Source organism: Helicoverpa armigera, chromosome 18 (assembly GCF_030705265.1).
Source record: "Helicoverpa armigera isolate CAAS_96S chromosome 18, ASM3070526v1, whole genome shotgun sequence".
Taxonomy (NCBI): domain Eukaryota; kingdom Metazoa; phylum Arthropoda; class Insecta; order Lepidoptera; family Noctuidae; genus Helicoverpa; species Helicoverpa armigera.
Window position 1 is genome coordinate 6153750 of NC_087137.1, and position 12288 is coordinate 6166037.

Consider the following 12288-nt stretch of genomic DNA (forward strand, 5'->3'; position numbering starts at 1 on the left):
TAATTATTGTTCCTAACAGCCTATCAATAAAACTAGATGCAATAATCATAACGTACCTATTGTTCTTATCTGAACAGTAATTCTAGGTACTAGGCGTGGGAGTGGAGAATCGAATCCATTCCACAAAACAAAGTGGGTAGTCGTGACTGTTCCTATCAAATTGTTAGCGATTGTACCTACCTATGTACTAAACCAATCAATACATAATAAGATTACAGAGCCGATTGAGCGTGACGAAAAATGCATCGTCTTCCGGTACACATTGCCCATGTTAAGACACAGGTAACTACTTCATAAATCACACGTAATAAATTATTGGAATATTTGGTAGGTATTGTGTAAAATTGAAAACAAGCAAACGGATAAGTTATCTCACAACACTAAAAACTTATCAAACAATATGGAAGTACAGTTAATAGATAAACACACAAACATGCCACAATCCTAAAAAAATATAATAATAAAAAACTAACCTGTTAAAAACACTGACGATCACCATAGTAAACAATCCAGCAAAATATAATTTCAACTGTAAATACTGTTAACAGTATTATCGTTTAAATCCATTAACACACAAGAGTCGCAATACAAATCGAGCACATTTTCACTAAAATGCACATTATTTTCGAGTCAACATTCGGTATTTGAATTTTAAAATTGAGTTCGATGTTCGAACGGTCACATCACGAGCACCGACACTACCACACACGACGGGTGACGAATAGCAACTGAGGCGCTGATTGGTTGACGGGCGTCGCATCAAACGCTCGGCTGTGTTCGGCTCGCCGGAGATGCAGCGCGTGCCCGTGCGCATGCACCGAAACAAATGAAAATGAACAAGCCAACAATTTCATTTATCAAATCTCGTTTGCTTTACGGATATGATTTTTTATAATTTCATGCGTCGTTTGAATTTTTTTTCTTCTAGAAAGGCAATGATCATTAATTTGCTCGATATGTGCAGCTAATAAATTGTATTAATCATCCACTTTCTAAAGCAGAAAATGAAATTGTGCAGAAATTACTAAGTGTATGAAATTACTAGCCTACCTCCAAGTTTGAGAACATCTTCACCTCAAGGTCTTAAACGCCATATCATGACAAAATACTTAGAAAGACCTACACCTCCAGTACAAATGTAGCAACACAAAAAGCTTTTACCCAGTCATACTAGATAATGTATTCCAACTGTTCACAAGAGCATAATTTTTCAGTGTGTTAGTCACCTCCGTCTTATAGATGCGACAAGGCTCTTCACTCAGTTCTGCGACGCATACAAATGTACCTTATCACCTACGAAATGTACATCGCGGTGCATTTAGACATACGACAATACAAATTGCAGGCAATATGTTTTAGGCACTGCATGGGCTTATGACAAAACGTTTACAATTATTTCCATGGAAACGTGAATTGTGTAACTAACCCTGTGTACGTACCTACAAATGACGCCAAAATTGTTGCTGCATTCATGAGTAATCATCATTAGTAGTAACTGTATATATTTCTACGTATTGAAATGAGAAGTTATTATTTAATAATCACTATCTAATTTTTATTACCGAATATTCTACGTAAAGAATATTTAATTATGTCCCAATATTGATTGTAACCAGTTTTAGGAGAATCGTAATCCAATGTACAGCCACAGATTACTAAATAGTTACTAGTATAGCCTAGAACCAATGTATGTTCATTAAATTGGGGCCAATAATATAATCAATTTTGAATCTTACAACTTACGTAATAAAGATCAATTCTATTTAATTTATGAAATTATAATAGGCACATAAATTAAATTACATACACATTAGTTGCTTAAAGCGACGATTATTTCTAATGCCTATTAAGAAGCATTAAAATCACTAATCGTCAGGTGCAACATGTCATCAAGGCGGTCGTTAGATCTAAAATATATTTAACACCTGCTGGTAATACTAGTATGCATAGTTTTATTTTTACGAGACTGACATTGAGATTTTTTTAAGGGTGACTTTATAGACAAGACCACACGGTATTTTATATCCTTCATTAACCATCTAATGTATTCAATTTATTTGTTTTGGATCAGTGTTCATCAATGTGAATATAGCTTATAATCTTTAATGTTAATTGAGTTTAAAAAATAAGAACACCAAATTCGTCTTTCAATCGAATACTAAGGACGTCACATGCAAATCAGACTCATTCACAGTTTCAAGTAGTCGTCCATAAATCACTTTCATTGTTTTGTTATAATATGCAACTCTAGCTAGCTTGACAAAAGCTAACGCAACGTTTATTGCACTAGCTTGTTCACGCCTTTATCGCGATCTCAGCTTCCTAATTCAGGAGAGAGATGGAGAGATTATCGACAGTTGAACGGGAGGGGAAACAGCAGTGTGAGAAACGGGGTCACTATACTAGAATGCAACCTGTAATAAAACACAAGGAGTGGTTAGGGGAACAACTAAAGTAGAACTCGTTGAGATAATTAAACTCTTAAATTATAAAATAGCCGTATTTCAACACCTTTTTAAAGTAAAATAAATATTTTAAGCTAATACAGCGATCGATGTTGAAATCGGTCTTGACATAGTTGAATGGAGATGCTATAATGCAATATTGCGATTTGTGTAAGAAGCGCTAAAATTAAACAAGATGTTTCACTGACAGATGTTCAAAATAATCGTCTAAGTAAATCGACGTCTGGATTCGTTGATTGAGTCATCTAGAGGTATAGACTTGCATAAAAGTTATCACGTAAAGTTGTAACAGACAGGCATCGACGCTCTGCGCGTGCGACACTGAGACTGAGTCATTCGTCATCAGACATGCAACGGCGCGCGTGTCCGTGGAGCGAGCCCTATCGACGAGCTCCGGAAGATCACTGCTATGATAAACGATGATCCATATATATTATCTAAAGATAATGTCCAACGTGACAAACATACTTTTGTTGTGGAATAGATGAAAACAATAACAACTGATAAAAGATTTATTGATGGATCCAAATAAGACGTTTTGAAGTTCTTGAGTGTATCAAACGATAAAAAGGTTAAGTCTAAAATATTATAACGTTACTTACCGCTTGCGACACAAAATCTTCCTGTGAAAATGTTTCGTATTCTTAGCCCATCATTAGTAAGAGTCAACGACCTTACCATGTTTCTTAAATAACCATTTAGAATCCCTTTACAAAAGGTCCATTTCAAAGGGTCATGGTCCAGTCCAACCCATAATTAACTCACTATGGAACTTCAATCGTTTTCAAATACCCATTCGTATGTCGGTAACCGTTTAAATGTACCGTTAGGGTCCTCTCGACATTTTAATATTAGTTTGAACTTTGAGGGTAAAATCAAAACCAAAATATTTCTACTCACAGACTTCTGGAATGATCTAGGCATCAACAGCTTACCTGAAACAAGAAATAGCAATTAAATCAGATCTCGGAATGAGGAAAAAACTAGGTTTCGCAATCTAAATGAAATGGTTATTTAACCGTGGCCGTCCCTAATTCATTCATCTGCCGTGGCGATCTTAAGTACGACGAGTCTCAAGCTTATTTATTAAGGCTTAATGCAACTTCACTCATATTTTTATTTTACTCAGCCAAACTTAAAATGATGTAATGATTTTAACCCAGTTCATTTCAAAGCTTTCAAATATTAAAACGATTCAAAATATCAAACTATTAATTACACGAATTAATTAGACAGATTTATCGCAAAGTGGTAGGTTTCATTTTAAAACGATGCCAGGTCAATTTACTGTGCTGAAATTTCCATAAACATTTCTTTGACTGTATGCAATAAACTAGTACCACGGTCTATAAGCACATTTGCAATAAGTCTTTCAAAAACTACTATGTCTGGTACAACCAAATGCAAAGGCATGCCAAGGTTCCCAGTCCTTTGAGTTTCTAATGCAGCCGCCAGCATGACAATTATCATAAGAAATTATTCATACAGTATCAAGGCATGCATCAACTCGCGCAGCCGGTTTTTGCAAGAGGTCATCCAAACGACACCTGTGATCTTCAATTGTTATCATTGCAACTAGTTCTATAATCTCGTTTCAGTTTACAATTCCGATGAGAGCGTGATCGGGTTTGACCTGAACGATTTTAATTTGCATCTTATTGCCATTTGACGTTTGGAAAGTGGATTAATTTTTACAGCAAGTGTGAGAATTGGCATAAATTTAATAGATGTGTGAATGTTTTTTGTGCCTGTTATTCTAGTTACAGACAACTATTTCAAAATTAGTAAGACGAAAATAACTTCTCATGTTCGTACAAAAGCTATTTTGATAATGACGTTAATATCAAGTTATTGTTTGGCATAGTTCAAAACACGAGTTTACAGTTCAACATAGCGCATACCGCAAGAATACCGAAGCTAATAACAATAAATCACATGATAAAGCCTTGCATCGAACTTTCTAAAACCAATTTACGGAGTCACGTAAGTGGGCAATAATTTGGTGTAAGCCCTAAGCTGCCCTGAAGCTAAACAGCAATTTCGTATACGATGGAATGGAATGAGCCAATAAACGCAATAATTATACACTTAAGAAATGCGCAATGGACGATACAGGGGAAAGTAAATGGGCAGTCGATATTGGCCGCAAGTAAAATTCACAACCAGGAACCAAAGTCACAGATTGTATGTTTGATGGACTTTCAAATTCTAGGGCTAAAGTAGGCCACATGATTCGTTAACAATACCTTATTTGTGGTGGACTTAGAACAATTGATTTGTAGTAACTATTTGAAGCTTTCAAATGGGATTCGGGACACTGCACACTTATTAGTGTAAATTAACTATTCAGTATTCAACGTGACAATTATACGTGGATACGTATGTAGGTATCTATATGCTTTGAGTTGCAAATAATTCGGAGAACTGAACATTACTAAATAGTGTCCGGTTCAATAATTATTGTCTAACCAAGTCTATGTACTCATAGATAATGTAAGATAATTGTCATGAAGAATTCCTGGAAGTGGTAGTACACACTAACAATACCAGTCCCAAGAGTAATTGTCGTTAGGCAATTTAATATAAATAATAGACACACTGCATTGATCTATTCTATAAGACATAAGCCAAGTGGCTGATGAAGACGATAATCATCATAAATAGTTCCATAAGAACCTACCATAATATCAACTTCTATTCAAACCACTAACCCCAAAAGTTCGCTACCACATTTTGGGAACGACAATTTAAGCAATTCCATAGCGGCCTTTGCCTAGCCTCGGAAATGGGAATAATGTTCCTTGTAACGACTCCTAGGTTACCTCAGAGCTTTGTGGTGGCTATTAGCACTATCTACTGACGTTGATTAAAACTAATCTCATTGGAGGAAAGCTTGTGGCTTCTGGCTCAGTTGGCGATTATTTTGACTGCAAGGTTTCTTGCTAACCCGGTAATTCAACAGTTCATTTGAAATTTGATATTTGGAAGCTTAATACGACGGCTGATGTCTAAGAGATGGATCAGGTTTAGACCATTAGTGCAAGTTTAAGGTCCAATAAAAACTGCGTACGGAATTCATTCACGATTTATGTATTCGCCAATACGTTTAATGCGAAGCTTGACATAAAACTTAACTTCAAGTTTATTTCTCTAACAAAAGGAAAAGTTGAAGTCTAGCGAAATAAAAACATTATTGTTCGGAGCTGCATTCTGTCTGAGAGAGTTTACGACTTTACGCATACGATTAGGGATAAAAGAATAAATATTCTTAGAGTAACTGACCGTTTACCTTTACGATGAGATTCATAGTCGTCTAATAAAAAGGGGTGGTTACTTGACTGCTTAATATGTTTCGGACAATAGCCCAAACAATAGCGTTTGTATTTTTATAAGGTGACCCAGTGGCATCAAGAAAATATTCTCACAAAACGACAATGGGGTACAAAAGGATGCTGTTATTCACACAGTTAACTCTTTATTATATTTGAGATTAGACTATTTTACTGGATAGTAAGCGGAGCACTATGCTTTTTAATTTGTATACAGCGTGATGTTTTTACAATGCAGTAGTTTGTTTGCAATATACTGATAGTGGAGTGTTTGTAAATATTTCTAAATGAACAATAAACAATGCTGAACAAAATTGCAATAGGTCAAGGTAATACAATATTCAGCGGCCTTTGATTGCAGAACAGCTCTCTGGGATTCAATAGGTTTATCCAATACTTATTTTTTTACGTATTTTATTTATCCAATAAGAGAGAACCGACCTTGACATAGTGCTGATTTTTCTCCGTTTGAAATACATATTGCATTAGGCAGATGGAGATATTTGCAAAAGTATGAGAATATGGGAATAGGGTGAAGTCTATGAATTAAGCATAACTCTCTGACATGACACATATTCCAAGTTTGATTCAGTAGGTAACGTTGTAGACTTATTAGGTCGTCCACACTAATGTTTGTATTGCAGATTAGATTCAAGGAATCTAAGTTCGTTTAACTCTATGACACAATTACTATAGGCACAGTTCCTATTTCAAATCCTTCTTCAGCCATCTTGGATTCGAAACAAAACACTCACGCAGAAACAAGTACTCACAGCTGTGCGCCTCAAAGTCACACGGAACTTAACATGGCTTTTAAAAAATCATCCTGTACGTAATAAAATCTAGTTCACAAAGCAAGGTGGAACTTACAAGTGTGTAACAAAGCTTATAAAAGGGACAAAGAGCTAAACAACGTGTGGAAACCAACCCTTACGTGCTAACGTCTCAGGTAGGTCAGTGACCTGCCTCTTATTCACCCCATTCTTTGGTTCAGATTCTTTAGAGAACAATGAGGCTGTGGCTTGAATATTGATGCTGGGACATCAATCCTGGTCATAATTACTTGAGTCACATGAGTTTTAGGATTGTTTGAAAATGGATGACAGGACAACGTTGAGAGTTTTTATCTTCTTGATTCCTATTAAGAAAATAATACAATGAAAAATCGTACGTCTCTTGTTATCGAATTAATTAGTTTGTACAAAGGATACTGACAGTAACAAGATCAAATATTATAATTTCAATAAGTGTATATAACAACGTTACCAATAGTTCGGAGTCGCGGTTGCTTGCTTATTTTACAAAGCTCCATAGAAAAATAAATTTGCGAGTAGCCGTTCCTGAATAAACAATCTAAAAACATCTGTTAACCATATAAAATTTTTATTGTTTATCCTTATGAGTAACAAGTTACTTCGAAATAAATTAGGTTACAACATTATAACGCCTACGAAAAAGTGACCAATTTACTAGTCTGCTAATCTTCTTATGGTTGATTTGACAGACATAATTTTTTTTTTAGTTATAGCATTGAAAGAGATTCAATCGATTAGATTTATTAACCTACATTATGCATTTAAACGCATCATCCAACAAGAAATAAAAAAATAGCTCTTTCACACAATGAACAAGAATGAACAGCCATCACAACTGTAGCAATTGCCTATAGCTTCATCTATCCAGAGAGACTCTTGAAAGACATTCCTGCCCCACAAAGAGAGGTGAAAATGGAAGGTATTAAACCAGACCAGACATGCTCCAACAATAGATCTTTTAAAGCCATTGTCTGATCTGACTGCTCCAAGATGAATACGGATTGCTTATACGTGGTTAAGCTCCAGATATTTATTTCGTTTTACTATGATTTATAGCCTCCTTGTTAAGAAATCCGATGTATTGCAAACTAATTATAATAATTTTCAAACTGACAGGTACGGAAGCTGTGATGGGATTTTCGAAAGAAATGAGCGAGTATTTTCTGTAATAAAAATAAGCTGTAAAGCTTTGGAGTAAATACAAATATTCTTGTTTACTACTTTACGTAAGCAAACGAAGTTCTAAGCGATTCCAAGAGGAGTTTGTTGATGCCACTTAAAATATTCGTAGAATAATAACGATGATGTCATCCTGATCTTTATGAAAGAAAACCGTTCTATTATGAAAATATAATCGTTATTTACCTTCACAACGATATTTATTTTTATCGTAGGTAAAATATTTCCCAAAAATATTGGGCGAATTTTTCGTCCGGCCATTGTTCCGTATTCAAATCGATCTCCGCACAAAAGGTGTGTTAAACGCGATAACCGAAGTTTCAGTCTAGAGCTGAATGGAGTTTATTTTTACGTTAAACGCCATTTTAATTCTTAAAAAAATAAAACAAAACTGGAGAAAAATATCAGAGATTCCGCTTAAAATATACAGTTAGGTTTGTCCATAAAATGGGACCGTTGCTTCTTGAGAAATTAATATGCTTCTAAGATGTTTTAGGATAAAATGTATCTTTGCTTGATCATTTTTTTTCAGTAAACAAATCTCCTGAATTATTCAAGTAACGGCAAGATGATTGAATCTTTTCGTTTCCCTCGAGGGAATGAGCACCGGTTTTGATTCTATTCCCAAATGCAGGTCAGACCAAATTGCGCTGCCAACTAAATTTCTTGAAACGAATTTAGTGCAACGTCCTACATTTAAGTAGACGTTACTTGTAAATTAGTAACAGTTATGATGCATTACGGTGCTGTATAAACTGTAAAAATATATATGCTTTGATCTTGCAGTTCTCTTTTTTACTATCGCTACCGTATACGTTTAAAAATGAAATAGTAATTATATGTAAACGTCAATTAATTACACTTAACAAAATAAGCGATGAAATGAGGATAAATAGATGCACATAAATTAATTAAGTAATTATAATTCAAGTATACATTTTTCAGCAATAAACGGTCAAAAATTAAATATTCAAAACTTTCAAATAACTGCACAGTGTACTTTTACAAATCTAATAAAGTATCGCAGTGACCAAAGGGTTGTTACCTATGAGGACTCTTCAATCACAATACGCATTAGAAATTAGGGTTGCTCCCTACATCCTCAAAACTGTTCCGAACAATGAACTCCGTCGCATTAAAATAACTTTAAGCCCGGATTACACGGGTTTTAGTGTAAACTCAAAAAAACCCTTAAAACTAAAATATGCAAAGTGCAAAAAAATAATTTGCAATGGTAATGTGGTTAATGCTATTCTGTTATTTCGATACTCGTGTTACTAGTGGTGTTAGGGTGTAAAATAACATATAAGGACGTAGATAAGCTTGTAGATAGATAATAGAGCAAAGCACACACGTGAGGATTTTTTCTAACTGTAATAACATGAGAATGAGTTATGCGCATGCCTAGATTCGGCAATGCAATACGTGTTTCAACAAATAACGAATAGGCATAGGTATAACTTAAACAAATTAAAAAATGCAATAAATTAAGCAGAGTTATTAAAATTTTTGATTCTAGGGGGAGATAAACTGTGATTTTCTAATGCAATTAGCATGTCGTTAGTAGGGACAGAGGAATTTATAATGAGCTGAGCATCATTGTTAAAAAGTTGTTAATATGAAGTTATTCAGAATTTTAGGTTTGCTTTAACATTATTTATACAATAAAAAATCTAAATTTTTGTGACTAATATAATTGTATTTTGAAGCTTTAATTGTCTTACTATATTTCTGAAAATATTTTGTGAGTTAGTAAAATGTACCTGATTTTTTGTGCTGAATATTTTTCTAAATTATAAAACTACTGGTCATGCATTAAACAGATGTTTGCACATTTATATATGGTATAATGTTTCTATTGCAGCTGACATAACAACGAGCTTAACCCTCCAATGTCTTCTAATGCAGCGAAAAGTCAATTGCAAACCGTCAACGGCAAATTTTGCAACAAACCATTGTCCAATGGGAACATTTTGTCAAATCGAGATGTTATTACAAAAATTACCATAATCGAAGCAACCAGTCGTAAAGACATTGTGAACGGGCCAAGGGTGGCCAGCAATCAACAGTCGGGGTGTTTGACGGAATTAAAACTTCAATCAATTTTGAAACTTATTACTCCGAGTTAAGGATACATTTTCGGTAGTTTTATAGTTGTGATGTGTGAGTATTTTTAGGAGTTGTTGTAAGCAGAATTTAAAGGGTTAGTTCAATGACCTGATTGAAGTGTTGCGATAACGTTTTAAGGTGTTAATTTGTGTTAGTTGCTTTATCAGAGGTTTTAATCAAAATTTAAGTTCCCCTACCTCGAACTGAGCTCGTTGGTCTTGTTTTACTCGTATTTTAGGGAGGTAAAGGTACCGGATGTGTTTAATGCTTTATTAAATTGATACAATAAACTATATCCCTGTGGAGTTTCGAAATTATATTGTGCTGTGATTCACCTTTATAAAAAAATAAGGAACAGGTCCTGAATTAAATTAAGTCATCCAGTTTCCTTTAGGGACGACAGCCCTAAATAATTTACGTCTAGTTTGCGTATGCTATATTTATTTTATGGCCCATAAAATAGTTTTAAAATGAGCATCGTCCACGACCGTGAACAATTTCCCCTTTTGAGTACTGACATTGCAAAAAAACTTATTCCTCCATCGTAAAACGGCGTCCGAAATTGTGCGTGCTCTAGCAATAAAAATGGCAATAATTTTTCTGTACATAATAAAACATCTGAGTCCAAATTGAAAGAGGGCGACATTTTTATAGAGCGATAAAATATGGTCGAAGTACTTACATCATAGGATTCAAGGGTCGTGCCATCATTAAAGTGAAATTTTTAACAATCCAGACATTCTAATGTAACGCATTTCACGGCTGGACAGTAGGATGATTAAACCAAAGAACGACAAAAACAAAATTAATAGCGATACAACTGTAAGAAGACGTAATCAAAATTAAAAATATATAAGATTAATAGACTCGAAAAATTACCGATGTGGGAAGTACAATTTATTATGTAAGATCGAGATAAGATGCAATAGTAATGGATTAACTATACATAAATTATGAAAAGTAGTAAGAATAAGGAACACCATTCAGGTATCCTATTCACCTATCCTATCCATCTATTACTGGACATTTTGCCTTTTGTATGGTTTAATGAATATTTGTTACCCTTAAACGCATAAAAGACTTTTGAAAATGCACTATTGTCCAGCCATCAGTATTATTATTTTACATTTGTTGTATCAGGCAATCTGCCTAATTGCCAATTGACAAAAACATACAAAAACACTACTGTTGTTTCACAAATTGTTTGATGTAAACTTGTTCAAACCAAAAGCTCCATCATGCTAATTTCGTTTGCAAACAAAACAAACCTTTTTTATCAAACATAATATTGAAAAACAAATATTCGCATGTATTAGTGTTAGTTGGCTGGTTTTATGGTTGTCCAGGAATACCAGTTTCGGCAGAATTTGTTTGCACAAAATCTTCATGTTTATTTTGTGGGCCTTCACAAAAATTATAATTTTATTCAAGAGGGTCTTTATTGTAACATGAGTGTCCCACTTCGGATTGCGACTCATTGTCATCATGCCTTTTATTATCTGCGACCTTTTTTGCAATGTTAGAAAAACAAACTTTTTGTTTGTCTATCGTTAGCAAACTTGTCTGTTACACTTCTGTTGCAGCACCACCTTTATTGAGCTATTGGAATTTCTACCCTAGTAGTTTCAGAATAGAGTTGAAAGTTTTTTGTTGCTTAGATCTATGACATCGTTAGTAATTCAATATTCCTTTGAAACAAAAAATACAGTCGCATTAACACACGCTATGGGATCATTGGGAACAGATGGTCGTGTTACCATAAGTGGTTTATCTTATCGAGTCGACGATTATATCATCGATGTATTACAGCACTAATTGATTTGTCCATTAATGAGCAATTTATCTAACACCAGCAAACCTTGAACTCCATCTGCTTCTTATCTAGATACAGTTTAAAAATAATTTCATCTGGGAACACATTAATTTTACTCTTTACGAGTTTTTTTTTTGTTTCGAGAACTGGATTAGGCTATCAGAAAAAAATATCGTTGTTTCAGCTGCTTTCCTGGTAGCCGTGAAACCAATAGAAAGGTAGGATTTTAATAATCCACTGTAATTAATATTCCTTAAAGTATATTTAAATTAAAGAAAGCCTGTTTTATATTTTTCGAAAAAGCTATGAGCTATCAATCAGGCTATATGTACGTGAGATAGATATTGTTTCTTTAAATCAATTCAATGATTAAAGGATGATGGGTAAAATTGGCCGGTACATCCAATAAAAACGATTCGCATATCAAATGATAGCTTATACCCTAAGCTTCATTTTTTATTATGGACAAAACATTGTGAACCACCGGAGAACGAAGATATGACACTTGATAGCATAGGATAGCCCATGGACTTGAACCACTTCATTGCGTATGGGAGGGATGTTTAAGTGCATTATTA

General features: G+C 34.3%; 1 protein-coding gene across 6 annotated transcripts in view; it reads right to left on the reverse strand.

Annotated features, from left to right (window-relative positions):
* Positions 1-12288, reverse strand: part of Rapgap1 (Rap GTPase activating protein 1) — a 273776-nt gene that overhangs the window by 129123 nt on the left and 132365 nt on the right. For 4 of the 6 annotated variants that reach the window (XM_049847621.2, XM_021334487.3, XM_049847600.2 and 1 more), the window contains exon 1: positions 474-729. The exons of 1 other annotated variant lie outside the window; for it this stretch is intronic. In XM_049847621.2, the coding sequence (XP_049703578.1) occupies positions 474-499 (26 nt within the window). In that variant the 5' untranslated portion in view covers positions 500-729. Of the gene's footprint in view, positions 1-473; positions 730-12288 lie in introns of those variants that run through there. One more of the 6 variants, XM_021334489.3, reaches the window with a different exon arrangement.